This window comes from Camelina sativa, chromosome 16 (genome assembly GCF_000633955.1).
Source record: "Camelina sativa cultivar DH55 chromosome 16, Cs, whole genome shotgun sequence".
NCBI lineage: Eukaryota > Viridiplantae > Streptophyta > Magnoliopsida > Brassicales > Brassicaceae > Camelina > Camelina sativa.
In genome coordinates this window covers 14,352,773-14,368,369 of record NC_025700.1, presented here as the reverse complement: position 1 = coordinate 14,368,369, position 15,597 = coordinate 14,352,773, and the positions used below count along the sequence as shown (strand labels likewise).

Below are 15,597 nucleotides of genomic sequence, written 5' to 3'. Positions count from 1 at the left end.
CAAAATAAAAGGATGTAGGGCAATTTGAGACAATTTCATACCTAGCCTCGGGGTTCTCAACATCGGAACGAGTCTCCGGGGCTTCCCCTGTGGCGGTCGCAGGAGGTAGAGGGGGGCTTCCCCTGTGGCGATTAGAGGTGGAAGAAGCGGAGGATTCGGCCGTAGAAGTGACTGTAAGAAGTAATTCATCATCACACTGATATTGAGTTCCGGCGACAAAGAATATACGAAGAAGAAAGAGAATTATGGCGACAGAGGCGAAGAAACAAAGATCTATGAAAAGAGAAATCGAACGGGTTGCGTTTTACGAAGTAATAACCAAAAATTATTTTTCTTTATTTTTCTTATTTTAAATTGTTTCTGTTTATTTTTTCAGACATATCTAAAGGAAGGTAAAGAGGTCTTTCATGAGTGAGCGTGTGGCAGACGGGAGAAGCCCAAAATAAAAGGGGCATTTGTGAATAAGTTGTTGTGATGCAATCCAAGTCCCACATTTGAAGTTTGAAAAGGTTATCATTAATATAAAAAGGGTTAGGGTCAATCTACTAATTGACAATTGGTTTTTAGTTAGAAGCCCAAGATAAGCCCAAATTTAACATGGTATCAGAGCCCAAGGTTAAAATTCTGGTGAACCTAGAAAAGTGGATACGGACATGCCTCTTGTTAACCCGAGTAATGGGGGCCCAAGAAGGGGTTTATTATCNAGATGGCTGGATATTAGCAGTCTCTGAGATATCGGCCGACCTGCAATGGGAAGAACATAAATACTGTTTAATTCACAAACATGTTCGGGTAGACAAAGATTGGGTGGACATGTACCTTGAATTCAGACTGTTGTCCATTAATGGATCCCACATAAGAGAAGGGTCTGCTTCGTTGGGAGACTTGCAATATGAAGATGGCTGGACATTAGCTGCCTCTGAGACCTCTGCCGACCTGCAATGGGGAGAAGGTTTTCTGGTCTTAGGACAAAACATAAAAACAGTGTAATGGACAAAAAGTTTGGATAGACATATACATTGTATAGGGACTATGGTCTATCAATGGATCAACAATGCCAGCAGGGTCTGCTTCGTTAGGAGAACTGCAATAAGGAAAACTGTTGGCGAACCGGAGATGCTCCATTAAAAAAACGAGAAAACAGCAAAAGATGGACAAAACTACCTTTGTTGTTGGTTCGTGTCCTCCGAGAAGGCCAGATTCGTTGATGAGTCTCGCAAGGCTTGCAATGGGGAGGAACGGCAACATCTTCATCACCCCTGTCCGGAAAAGAAACAAGATTAGATAAGACACTTTAAATTGTCCATCATCTACATCACATGTACTTAGAAGTTAAATTCTGATACACAATATAGATGGACAACATATAGGTTGTGTCTATCACATCAGTTGGATAATGGGATTATTGGATAGTAGACTAATTTGGTGGACATAAAATACATTTCAAAATATAGTCTACCTAAAAGATACCAAACAAAACCAGTATAGATGGACATCAAAGAAATTCATGTCTTTCAGAATGGTTTTCAACGTAACGAACACCAAAAACCAGGAAAAGCAGAAGAAAAGGGAGAGTGGTTGGACAACAGAGTTATCTGCGTCCGGCGGCGGCGGACATCTCTCCCTTACTAAGATTGGCATCTAGTAAGTCAATGTCACCACTGAAATGAAAGAAAGTAATGGTAAACACAATAGAACCACAAAATAAAAGGATGTAGGGCAATTTGAGACAATTTCATACCTAGCCTCGGGGTTCTCAACATCGGAACGAGTCTCCGGGGCTTCCCCTGTGGCGGTCGCAGGAGGTAGAGGGGGGCTTCCCCTGTGGCGATTAGAGGTGGAAGAAGCGGAGGATTCGGCCGTAGAAGTGACTGTAAGAAGTAATTCATCATCACACTGATATTGAGTTCCGGCGACAAAGAATATACGAAGAAGAAAGAGAATTATGGCGACAGAGGCGAAGAAACAAAGATCTATGAAAAGAGAAATCGAACGGGTTGCGTTTTACGAAGTAATAACCAAAAATTATTTTTCTTTATTTTTCTTATTTTAAATTGTTTCTGTTTATTTTTTCAGACATATCTAAAGGAAGGTAAAGAGGTCTTTCATGAGTGAGCGTGTGGCAGACGGGAGAAGCCCAAAATAAAAGGGGCATTTGTGAATAAGTTGTTGTGATGCAATCCAAGTCCCACATTTGAAGTTTGAAAAGGTTATCATTAATATAAAAAGGGTTAGGGTCAATCTACTAATTGACAATTGGTTTTTAGTTAGAAGCCCAAGATAAGCCCAAATTTAACATGGTATCAGAGCCCAAGGTTAAAATTCTGGTGAACCTAGAAAAGTGGATACGGACATGCCTCTTGTTAACCCGAGTAATGGGGGCCCAAGAAGGGGTTTATTATCAGTCCAAATGTGATCGGTTCGAGATGGAGTTATCATCTCGAGGAGGCGTGTTAATATTCCACATGTGGTCCTTGGTTTGAAGGGGAGATTGTTGTGATGCAATCCAAGTCCCACATCTGAAGTTTGAAAAGATTATCATTAATATATAAAGGGTTATGGTCAATCTACTAATTGCCAATTGGTTTTTAGTTAGAAGCTCAAGATAAGCCCAAATTTAACATAAGTTGTAATAAACAATATTCTCTAATATCTAAACTTGAGCATATATACGCGCACACAAGATCTTAAAGATACGGCCTGAGATCTACTATGAGATCCACTATTCTCGAATGTCCAGTCTATCCAATGATGAGAGCTTTGTTGTGTAAAGGATCCATTAACAAAATTTACAACATAGAAAACCACAGCCAGTTTCTTCTCTTGGTCAATGAAAAATTTCCCAAGGAAAATATTACTATAACCGAGTATAGTAGCAATCGTTAAGAAGTTTCTCCACAAGACTTCATTGTGGGTCCAATCTCACCCATATCTCTATCGGATAGAGTCTACCCCATGAGATAGAACCACATATATTCAAAACTAGCAGCTAGAAATAACAGAGGGAAACGCAGTCCAAATATCACTCTTGGAGCAACATTAAAATATGTATCTCCCTTCAATGATGACCAAAAATTTCAATGTTTCTCGAGAATAATATAAAAACCCTCCGAAGGTTGGTTAGACTTAATAAGTTAATATCGTAAATATCATCCAATACCCCAAATATTTTGTGGTTCCGGTTGTTATCGTATCCGAGATAATTGAATCAACCTGGTTTATCCCAAATACGGTTCCAAACCACGATCACGGTCCATGGACTTCATCTCTGTAATTGTCATCGTTTGCAAGTAGATCTCACTGCTCCTAAAATATTATCGGAACCCTAGATAGTATATCCTCTCCCAAATCCTCCGGAAGAAGATTGAACATCACCATTCATCCGTCTTCAAATGGGAAATTAGGGTTTAAAACTTTGAATGATCACGTCTTCCCCACGCTTTTACGATTCATTATATATATACGCCCATAACTTTGGGCCCATAGCACTTACCATAAGCCCATAGCTCAAAATCTTCTTCATATCACACCCAAAATCTTCATTGCTCTCTCTTCTCTAGACAGTCTTTGGATTCTTCTAGAATTTTCTTATGCAGACATCGTCGATTTCACTCCTCCGTCACTCTTCTCCGTTCCTCCGTCGCGCGGCGTTTTTTCCCGACAGATATGGAGTTCAAGTCGGAATCGGAATCCGCCGCAGCTTCTGTCCTCTTTCAGCGAGACGAGATAATCCTGATGTCTCGAGAAAACCCCAACCGAGCAAGAATTTGCTCAGAGCGAAACATATCGGTACTAAAAACTACTCCTCCTCTCTATCGCCGGTTCTCTCGCCGGAGCACAAACCTTCGCTCTTGGAGTCTCAAGCTATCGGTACCGTTGCAACAGCTCAAGCGAACTTTATGCGCGTCATTGTTCAAGATGTAGCTGGTTCTGTGAAGAGCGGTGATGATGATGATGATTCGTCTAAGACTGGTGTTGAGTTGCTTTGTGTTGTGAGAGCGGTGTTGAAGAAGATACGGAGGAGAGTTTTGGTTGGGGATAAGGTTCTTGTTGGATCTATTGATTGGGTTGATCGAAGAGGAATGATTGAGAATGTGTTTCATCGCCGCTCTGAGATTTTGGATCCACCGGTTGCGAACGTTGATCATTTACTTGTGCTTTTCTCTCTGGATCAGCCGAAGCTGGAGCCGTTTACACTCACTAGGTTCTTGGTGGAAGCTGAATCTACTCGTATTCCACTCACACTTGCTTTGAACAAAACTGAACTCATCAGTCAAGAGGTAAAGGAGGAATTAGAGATTGCATTAGTTCACTACTTGTTTGCTTCAGGGATTGATTAGAATCATGAACTTGTTAACAGGAATTGGAATCTTGGAAGATAAGATTGCGTGGTTGGAACTATGAGCCATTGTTTTGTAGTGTGGGAACTAAAGAGGGACTTGATGAGATTGCGTTTATCCTGAGGAATCAGACTTCTGTGATTGTTGGACCGAGTGGTGTTGGGAAGTCAAGCTTAATCAACATATTGAGAAGTAACCATGGTGGTGGTGAGGTGGAAGATGAGAATTGGTTTGAGCCTGTAAGTTTCTTTCATTCTAGAGCTTAACTTTTACTTTACCATCTCATGAATTGACACTTTTTGATATTCAGATGTTAGGTAATAAATGGTTTGATGATCAACGAGTAGGGGAAGTTTCTTCTAGAAGTGGTAGGGGTAAACATACAACACGGAACGTGTCGCTACTGCCGGTTTCTGAAGGTGGTTATCTCGCTGATACTCCTGGCTTTAACCAACCTAGTTTGCTGAAAGTAACAAAGCAGTCACTTGCACACTGTTTCCCTGAGGTTTGCACTTTGTACCCATTGGCTTGTTCCCATTTCCCTTATTGACCAACTGTGACGATGTGTTGTCTTTTGAACTGTTTCCTTAGATACGGAACAAGATTGAGGGTGGAAAATGTGGATTTAGAGATTGCTTGCATATTGGGGAACCAGGATGTGTTGTGAAAGGTGATTGGGAAAGGTATCCTTACTACTTGCAACTGCTTGATGAGATCAGAATCAGGGAGGAGTTTCAGCTTAGGACTTTTGGAACCAAAAGGGAAGATGATGTTAGGTATTATTGGGATTCTCCTGAAACTTATATTTTGAGATTGGTTATTTTCCCACAATGTCGTTTTAACTAGGGAATCCCTGAAATAGGTACAAGGTGGGAGACATGGGTGTGAAACATGCTGAACCACGGCTAGTCCCGAAGAAGCATAGGAGAGAGTCAAGGAAGAAAACAAAACAGACAATGATCAGTGAGCTGGATGAGTTCGAAGATGAAGATGATGACTTGGACTTAGAGAACGACCCAATCGTCCGAGCCATTGAGAATGAGAATACACGACAATGAGAGAACTCATGTTTCCCACAAAGACTAAGTCAGAAAATGTACAGATCTCTTTTGTTTTCAGCACTTATGTTCGCAGAATTTTTTTTGTTCACTTGAAGAATTATTTAGATTATATTTGATTACTACTAAATACGAAACATGATAAATGATGTCATAACCATTAAGCGAAAATCTTCAAGAAAAAACTATCCGTTGTCTTACAAAACGATCCGAGCTAAAATAAAAAGGGAACAAAATCTCTTCAATGAGCACAAAGGACAGAAATAAAACGAAGAAAGCTTAAGCTGCTGACTTCTTGGACTTGGCTGCCAACTGAGTCTCCGGCTACAATTATCAAAAAAAAAAAAATTACGAAATGAGTATTGCTGTTATTAACACAATGCCAGAATTACAAATGAGATTAAAAATTATTACCTCTTTCTTGACAGGCTCTTCCTTCTCTGACAAAATCAACTCAATGTGGCATGGGTTGGACATGTAAGCTGCAACCAAGAAAGACCCAATGATTCATTAAAAGAAAAATCAAGAAGCTAAGTAATTTACAACAATATCACAAAACTTACGGTTGATTCTTCCATGAGCACGGTAAGTCCTTCTCCTTTGCTTTGCGGCCTGGTTCACTTGGATGTGTGAGATGAAGAGGGCATCAACATCCAAACCTTTCACCTGAAAAGTCAAAGTCAAATCTTGCTCATTAGCAAAATGGCAGAGAACCAAATCTTGCTCAGTAGAAGATTGTTATCCTCACCTCAGCATTGCTCTCAGCGTTCTTGAGCAAATCAAGAACAAACTGAGCAGACTTGGCGGGCCAACGTCCTTGACCATTAGAATGCCTGTTCTTAGCTTGAGCAGTTCTCCCAACACCTCTGCAGAAACGTGTGAAAGGAATTGCTTGCTTGTGAGCTATCACATCCTCAAGGTACCTCTTGGCCTTGATCAATGGTAGCTTCCTGATGGCGTGCGCTGTTTCCCTCGTGTTCTGTTCCACACAATCCAATACAAAACAAAAACACAATGAGCAACCAATCAACAAATCCAAAACCAACAGTCTTATAAAATGTGGCATCATTTACTGAACCATTAGTCACTAACAAAATCTACATAGGTTCACCCAAGAACAATGCCCGTAATTTCCCTGATATATACGAGAGCTTCATTCACAGAAATAGGCAACAAAGCCCTGCTTTTTTAATCAGGTTTCAATACTTAGTAACCCCCAAAAAAAAACCCTAAAGTTGAAAAGCTTCAAAATACGAAATGATAAAGCTAATATCAATGTACCATCATGTACTGAACCTCAATAGTTATGAGAAAAATAAACACAGATTCACCCAATCACGATGACCAATTCAATTTCCCTGAAGTATACGTGAGATCTGTAAATTGCAACAGAACTCTGCTTTTTCTCAATCAGGTTAAACCTTAAAAACTCCAATCTCCTAAAACCCATAAATCTAAACCACATCGGAAAATGTAATTACGAGCTACACATACCTTGAAGTGAACCCTAAGATCGGATCCTCTAGCCTTGCAAGCTGCCAAAATCAAAAACAAAATATAACCACAAAGCTCATTACATACAATCGGATACAAAGCAGAACGAATTCGAGATAACGAAATGGTCATCAAAGGAACTTACACTTGGTCTGGTTGTCGGGTTCTTGAGAGTACTTCACCTGCGAAATTAGCAAAAGGCAAGATAAAGAAGATTAGACAAAGGCGATTTTCTAGGTTAAATCTACGAGAGTAGAGAGAGATTGAGTGAGGTGCTTCAAGCAATTACCATGGCGGCTAATAGAAGAATCGGCTGCAGAAGAGTTGAGAGATTTGTTGAAGAGAGACCTTATATAGTGATAAAGATATAAAACCTGCGAAAACCTAGTTTTTATATTCTAATGGGCTTATTTTTTGTCCATTTTGTAATGGACTTTCCGGGCTTTATACAATAGCCCATTAACACTATGAATTGGGTTGGCGATTCTTCTTCTCAGTTTTTTTTTTTATATGTTCGTGGATCTGGATACAATTTACTAGAATATTCAATCGTTACTTTCTTGCCTTAATTTTTATTATATGTTGCTTATCTTTAATTTTGGTAGCTTATCTTATACTAAAAAGTCTATATACGTATGTATGTCAAGTCTTAAGAGTGTTCCATTTATGATGATAGTAACATTTTATTAATAGAGTTAATTTAATTAAAGCCAATTATCAAGAATTTTTAGTTTTAGTAAAAATAAAAATATAAAAGAGGTTATGAAAAAGGCAATTGTCATAAATACCACTAAAATAGGTTTTTATTCCAAAAATACCACAATTTAGTTTTTTTTTCCAAAAATATCACTAAAACTAGATAATAACCTGCGCTGACAGCGCGGGGGAATTTTTTTTTTTTTGGAATTATATGATTATAATTATCTGGGTTATTATATAATATAGTGTTGTATATTGCTTTTTTTGGGTGGAAGGTATTGTATATTGATATTTGAAACACATAATTTTACTATTAGAATTTTGTTTTTTAAAATATATAGACAAAATACATATGTTGGACTATATATAAATTAGAATAAGCATGTAATGTAATTAAGTATTAGGAGTTAATTGATATTATTGTCATCATAACCAAATTCAAAACAAAAAGTATAACATGTAAATTAGATTAATTATCAATGTAATCTTAAAGTTAATACATTATATATTTTTCTTGTTTAACCAAATGAAAATAATGGCCATCGACAATCCATTAAGCAGTTTTTAAGTTATATAATACAATATCTCTACAATATAAAGGAAGCCCAGTCCACAGCCCACATCCAAAAACCCTAAACTTATTATTCTAATTTTTTTTCCTTTTTCCTTCAGACCATTTTCAGAGAAAAAAAAAATCTCTTCGTCTCCTAGCTACGATAACTAATCGAATCAAGCCTTTGATTCGAGATCTTTGATTTGTTTTCCAAAAAATCAGACCTAATCGAATCAAGCGAAGCAATCCGTTGAGGCTGGATAAGGAGAGAAACCAGTTGGGATTTGCAATAGAGGTTAGTTTATTGAATTTCAATAATCAGTAATTAGGTTTATTAAGATTCTTACCCATGTAATCAAATCAGAAATTAGTTCAAGTTGTTCTCTACAAATCGCACCTAGAATCTATAGTAATCGTTCTAAATTTCCAGTTAAATTGCTATAGCACCGTTGTGAAATTAACAATAAAATCACTACAACTTGATTCGTTCGTAAGTCAATCATATTATTATAATCACGCTATATACACAAATTTAGCTTCGCATCTTTCTCTCCTTTAGCTTGGTATTATATGATCCTTTTTGACATGTATCTATTTGCAGGACATAATTTTTTTGGTTGGGTCCTTTGAATGATAGCGTGGACATATGCAAACTACTAATATGAAAAACGTAAGTTGTGATACATATCTGAATCATTTTTCTTGATTGTTTTTGGTTATATTAAGTAGGTATTTGTTTGTGTGCAGTTATATTAAAATTAGATCAGTGTATTTAAACAAAATTAACATTAAACAGAATAAATATAAATCCAGAAATCACTGCAAATATAAAAAATTATCTCTTGAAACAGAAACATTAAAATGCAATCTAAAGTCTTAAAATAAAACTAAAACTTTCAAATGTTTAAAATTAAAGAGGAGATAGCCAAATGTGTCTTCTTTCGGGTTGTTCAGGTTATTTCGGGTTGTTCATGATCATCCAACACTTTAAAAACTTCTCATAAACTTGAGGAAGATTCATTCATTATTTCGGGTTGTTCATGAACGAATCCTGTAACAAACGCGGAAACGTATTAATAAAGTCTGAGATTTCTTACAATCAAAATCTGGTATCTGATGGTGTTATCAACAACCTAGGAATGACTACTTTATCCCCTACACGATCCCCAGTTATAACTCTAGCCTCGATCACAAATTCAGCCATTTGAGTTATTTGTAGTCTTGTTCCATTCATTAGACCTCCGGTAGGATCTATGTTCCTTAGCAACATTACTGGACAGCCAATCTTCAATCGTAACCTATGGTTAGGCAAACCTGAAAGTTTGATACTGTTGAGGAAATCTGGAGTGAACACGGGGTTATTCTTGGACTCTTTGTCAGAAGGATCCAAACTATCTGCACTAAGATATATTCTCTCATCACCTACAAAGAAAATTTACAATAGTTTAATCATTTTTTTCAGCATCAAAGAGATAAATTCAGACTGAATCATATAGAACGTACCTTCCATTTGATCGAGCATATACTCATTTATCTGATAGACATCCTCATTTGTTGGAGCTAGTATAGCTCTAGCTTGGAAAAACTTTGGATCATTCTTTTCTTTTAAAAACTGTGGATCACCATAGACCTATTTGCTTATAGCTTCTATAGGATTAGTGGCTTTTGTAATAAGCAAATCTTCAGGAATTTCTATTTCTGCTTCCCCATCATTTGGCTTTGCAATTTTACCGTCTCTGACATCCAATATCCATTCTGAAAATTCTCTAATTTTCTTCGCCTTTTCAACACTTATATCCTTTGCCAGACGCATATTCTTTGTAAGTTTTAGAACTTTGCAATGATCCCAAATATATGATGAATTTAATGTAGCCATAACTATTTCTGTCCTAGAACCACCATTTATGAATGGAAGAACTTGTCTGAAATCTCCTCCAAAAACTACAACTTTTCCTCCAAAGGGTTTGCTATGACCATTTTCAACTACATCCTTCAAGCTTCTATCCAATGACTCAAAACAGTACTTACTCATCATAGGTGCTTCGTCCCAGATTATTAGAGAAGCTTCTTTGACCAATTTCCCTAAATCTGAACTTGGTTTCATTCTACATGTTGAAAGCTCATCCAAAACTAATGGAGTCCCAAATCTAGAATGAGCAGTCCTACCTCCTGCTAATAAAAGTGATGTTATACCACTGGATGCAACATTTAAGACAATCTCACCGTCTTTCCTTAATGCAACAGATAGTGTTTTCCATAAAAATGTTTTACCAGTACCACCTAACCCGTATACAAAGAAGACTCCACCACTCTTAGATATTACAACATCCATTATCTCTGAATAAACTTTTTTCTGTTCTGGAGTCATCTGCTCTATCCAGCCCGCATGTTTCTTTCCCTGATCCTCACGGTTATAGTTTTTCTCGTCAACTATCAACACGTTAGAGTCACTAATAATCCGTCTAGGTGGCTGTGGCATTGACTTAAAGTTAGCAAGAGAACTACCATTTCTTTTAAGTCTGATGTCTATATCTTGTAGCGCAAATTTCTTTTTCTCATCATCAGATAAAACTAACTCTGCAAACAAAAGTTTAAAATTCGTCAAAATTAGAATTTACGATTACTAAATAAATTCATGTGATGAATATCTCAAAACTTAAATGTCCTAAATGCGGAATACAATACCTGGTCTGTCTATTGCTTTCCTTCTAATGAATTGAATGTCTTCACACTGCAACTCCCATGTCTTTGCCCAAACTAATTCAGGCCTAAGTAATATAGCCGAAGAAAGCATGACAACAAAAACTTGCCTAACCAAGCTTCCACTACCCCAATAGCCTGTTCTAACTAAATCGTCTATGTATTCTTGGTCATCATCTAGCAAACCCAAAGAAAAACATGCATCTTTATATTCTTTATAAACCACTCCATTAACAGTCTTGATCTCATCAAAATTTCTGGGACCCCTCTGTTCATTCAACAGAACTCGCAAATAATAATCCATCCTCCATAGCCATAGGAACATAATTTATTCTTCCGATTGCAAAACCTCTTTGGCTTAGATTAAACTGTTTCTCTTTAGAATCATATGTGAACTTGTTAGGTATTTCTGGATAAGTAAGCGTCCTAGCAATAGAGCTAACCTTGTTAAGATCCATCCATGCTAGAAACATGGAATTATCGACGGTATCTTGATGCATAATTGCTTCAGCCTCATCATCACCCTTGAAATAAATCAGATGTTCACCCTCTAGATGGAAACTTAGTTTAACAACTGGTGTTGACCGGTAATGAATATTAAATTTAAAAATCCTCCATGTTGCTTCACATGCGGACACATACCTGGTTTACAAAAGAAAAGCATATGTGATCATCATTTCAAATTGTTAAGACTCTAATATTAAAGACAAAACAAAATCCTAGCTGAATTAGAAAAACTACCTGCAATTAAAATAATCTTTAATTTCATTCTCTGGTTTCTTATTCTCTTTCCCTAGAACCTCTCCAGTTTGGTATTCATCTTCATCTTCCTCTGGCATATTTGGCAATACAACAACAGTTACACGGTCCTGACCTTTTGTAATGTATTTAAACAAATACTTCACTGATCCAGCTTGGTTGCACCACTCGACATTTACGTGTGCTCTATAGCGTAACAACAACTTCTTATTGTATGGGATAACATAACTCTTATCACATTTGAATCCATTTTTTTCTACATAATCAGTTGTCTCCCTTCTTCTGTACACTGGAAAGCTTTCTTTATCGACAGTAGTCTCCTCAGCATACTTCTTAGGAAAGAATTTAGTACATTTCCTATTCTCCATACATGGTGATTTCGGATTAACAGCACCACAGGGTCCATGGATCATCATGTCCTTCACTAACTCATAAAGCTCTGCTTCTTCATTCTTGTCTGGAATTTCTGCAAATATGATTTTATCTATATCTTCTGTCTTAGCAAATTTGTGCTTTTGGTCCATGAATAGCAGTATATGCGCATGTGGCAAACCTCTTTTCTGGAAATCAATGGTATACATAGCTGTAGATAGGATAAATATATAAAGAGATTAGATGTCGATCTTCATATCTCACGATGTAAAACAAATTAAACATTTACAAAAATTTAGGAATTACCAGATACCGTCTTCCGTAATATATGTCGTTTGGTTAAATCATGCATAAGGGAATCGAGCTTCATCTTAAAAACCCTACAAAGGATGTCTGGTCTATCATCGGGATTCAATTTGCGCTCCTGAAAAAATCTAGTTAGCTCTGGCCACTTTGGATTACATGTGAAAGTTATAAAAAGGTCAGGAAATCCAAAGTGTTTAGATATAGCCATTGCATCTAAATAGTTTTCTCGCATATATCTAGGACCACCAGTGAATGACTTTGGTAAAAAAAACTGCCTCCCTTGCTCATTCATATCTACATTTCCAGATTCTACGCCCTTCTTTACTGTGTTATAATTCTCTGCCCTTAAACTCGCTTGATTGTATTTGATGTAACCAAGCCGGTTGCTCTCGATGGCAGTATAAGAATCAACCAAGAACTGTTGGAATAAGCGTCTAGAATGCAGAAAGGTCCTTGACTCATTTTTCCTCTCCTGAATTCGAAATGCAAAGAACTGCCTCATGCTAATATGTTTTCTTTCTTTTTTACTCTTAACCCTTCCCACTTTTAAATGCCCTTTTTCAATTCCAAGCCTGTAGCCATCCTCTCCATGAGGAAATAATAAGGGATATTGTAATGCTAGATAAGAGATATGCAATTCACTTATCCTTTGTAGTTCACCAGATTTTGCTTGAACAACAATATCACGATGATCCATTTCCAAATTGAAATCTCTAGGAATCAACGCAGCTACTTCAGATGCTGTTGGTATGTTGTACGTCCTCCCATCCTTATAACGACTACTAACTATCCTCATATGGAAAGTTTCATGCGGATTTGTATTGAACCTGTCTCTTCCTGATCTGAATTTGTTGACGTATGGATTCACATCATCCAACATTTTCATAATCTTTTCGATTAGTTCCCTTCTGAGTTTCTGTTTTTTCTTGTACTTTGCAGTGTCTTTTCCTTTGCTGCAAAATTAAGTGAACTTAGTTAAACACACATTACATAATTTAGACACAAAAAGTCTGTAAATTATAGAACTGAATACGCAATTACTGATAATGAAATAAACCATACTTCATAATTGTTGCTCTATTATCAACTTCATTTTCAGTATCAACAATGTACAATTGTTGAAACTTTGGGAGTTCACCATCCTCAGGCCGCATACTACCCATCAAGTGATAGTTCTCCCCTTGTAGTTGAAACATATTAGGTCCACGTCCTGGTGCACAACACTTCTCGACTTTCCCACCAAGTGAAGTAAATGAAAAAATCATGTTATAAGCTCTGATATTTTCTCTAAAATGTCTGCTTAGCTCATCATTGTTAGTGAGTAAAGCGACCAACAACTCTGGTGTTTTCTGTAGAAATGGAAGTTTGACATGTCCTTCGCCACAACACAAAGTGAAAACAGGCTTCCTTGCATTCTTTTGTTTGTTAATTCGCTCATCGTACCACATTATTGCTCCACAATAATCACATTCGTATGTTGGGTCACCATGGTCTAGATATTCTGAGTCTTTTTTTGTACTTGTTAAATAATGAACAATTCCTTTTATACATGTTATTCTATTACAACATCAAAATGCCTAAAATTTGTTATACGTGTATTTTCTACTTACCTGTTTTCTTATTTGCAGGTTATGCCTTACATGAGACGACATCTCCAAAAAAACTTTTGGAAATCATTCTTAATAATGTTTAAGTAGTGCAGCTTTTTCTTAACTTCAGCCAACACTTCTGCATCATCTACTTCAACGTCAGAGTCATCTACTTCTGGGTCAGAATCTTCAGCGTAATCTTCCTCGGCACTTGAACAATCGTAAACTTGTTCATCTTGTTCTTCTGTAATTTATATAAACAAATTGATTTATTAATACAATTTCTTATGTCTTACAAATAGTATAAGATGCATGATTGATAATATTCTTACCCTCAGATAAGTCATGGTAATGCGCCTGCTGTGATTCTGTAAGAGACTTAATGGTGGCATAGTCTGTTCTATGGGAAGCATTGCACGGGTCATTAGCTGGTTGTGAATGACTTATATACTGAGGTAAGCAATTCCTTTTCTATGTGTACTTATCTATTGGTGTACTCGTTTCTAATAATTCCCCAAAATTCGAATAAGTCTGATATGAACGTTGTTTTTCCCAGAATGACCTAAAAATAATAGATGATCAATGTAGTCCTAATAGTAATTGTAATAAAAGTAGCACCTAACAGTAATATATAATAATTTGATATCCGTGTATAAATCTGATTAGTACCTGGTATCAGTGGACTGCAGGTAGTTTTAGTAGATACAGTGCTACATAAAGAAGCTGGAGCAGACCCTATTGAACCGATCGGCAGGTTAGTTAAATCCTGTAATATTCTTTCAAAAACGTTTCTATTAGGTATTGTAGTGGATGTATGGGTAGACTGCAGTTGGGGGTTGGTCTTCTCTGGGTTAGTTTTTGACGTATCCTTGTCCATCATCTCTCCCGGATTCTGTTTGCATTGTTCACTCGACGGTGCTTTCCTCTTCTTCATATTGTAAAACATTTGCACCAAGTTACTATAAGACCTATAAAGTATCCCAGATATCTCAAATACTCTACCTTTGTTATGACGCTTTTTTTTAGGGAACAAAATAACAAATCATGAAAAGAATGTTGAGTATCTAGTTCATATGATCTCCATCTGGTATCCTTAATACGGGTTAGATCTATATAATATATGTTAAAATGGTTACTATCTTAACAACCTAATCATAATTTCCTAAACACATGCTTGTTGCTACCTTAAAAATAGGAATAAAATGATTACTTGTAACAAATAATGTTATAAGATTTAGATTTCTTAACAGAATTCATTCGCGTAGCTGAGTTATATCATCATGAAATCAGTCTCATTTTTGTTTATGATCTACTTAGTCATATTCTTTTTTTTTCCCCTGTGATTAACATAATGTTTTTCTTTAACATGACAACAGTAGGAGAAAATTGGTTGGAGATTTTGTTGAATCAGCAAAGATTAACAGGTCAGTGTATAGTCTAATGATTCAATATATGGCGGGAATAGTGGTTTTTTATTGATATGATGTTGCCTTTATAAACAAAATACAAATGCGTTCTACAAATTACTAAGTAAAACATAATAGAAGAGAATTCTACTAATGTTATCCATAGTTAACGTAGTTTATTGGAAAATAAAAAAATTAAAAGCCAACTGATACACAGAGTTTTAAATCCTATTTTCCTACTGCAAGTGCACAACAAAGAAGTAGTACTTAGGGGTCGAATCCCACGAAGACCAAGTTTTACTCTATGGTTCTATTGGTTCA

General features: G+C 36.6%; 3 protein-coding genes across 3 annotated transcripts; 1 reads left to right on the top strand and 2 right to left on the bottom strand.

Annotated features, from left to right (window-relative positions):
- Nucleotides 3,515-5,510, top strand: LOC104750543 (putative ribosome biogenesis GTPase RsgA). Its single transcript, XM_010472347.2, has 5 exons — nt 3,515-4,280; nt 4,361-4,579; nt 4,651-4,845; nt 4,932-5,116; nt 5,203-5,510. The coding sequence occupies exons 1-5, from the start codon at nt 3,591-3,593 to the stop codon at nt 5,396-5,398; spliced, it is 1,485 nt and encodes a 494-aa protein (XP_010470649.1). The 5' UTR covers nt 3,515-3,590; the 3' UTR covers nt 5,399-5,510.
- LOC104750542 (60S ribosomal protein L17-2) lies at nt 5,545-7,271 on the bottom strand. Its single transcript, XM_010472346.2, has 7 exons — nt 7,182-7,271; nt 7,038-7,074; nt 6,893-6,933; nt 6,147-6,377; nt 5,962-6,064; nt 5,813-5,880; nt 5,545-5,722 (listed from the first exon to the last, which is right to left on the bottom strand). Exons 1-7 carry the CDS (start codon nt 7,182-7,184, stop codon nt 5,678-5,680), a joined length of 528 nt encoding a protein of 175 aa, XP_010470648.1. The 5' UTR covers nt 7,185-7,271; the 3' UTR covers nt 5,545-5,677.
- Nucleotides 9,244-13,729, bottom strand: LOC104753664. Its single transcript, XM_010475884.1, has 8 exons — nt 13,344-13,729; nt 12,282-13,234; nt 11,586-12,186; nt 11,194-11,486; nt 10,830-11,021; nt 9,886-10,721; nt 9,648-9,756; nt 9,244-9,566 (listed from the first exon to the last, which is right to left on the bottom strand). The coding sequence occupies exons 1-8, from the start codon at nt 13,727-13,729 to the stop codon at nt 9,244-9,246; spliced, it is 3,693 nt and encodes a 1,230-aa protein (XP_010474186.1).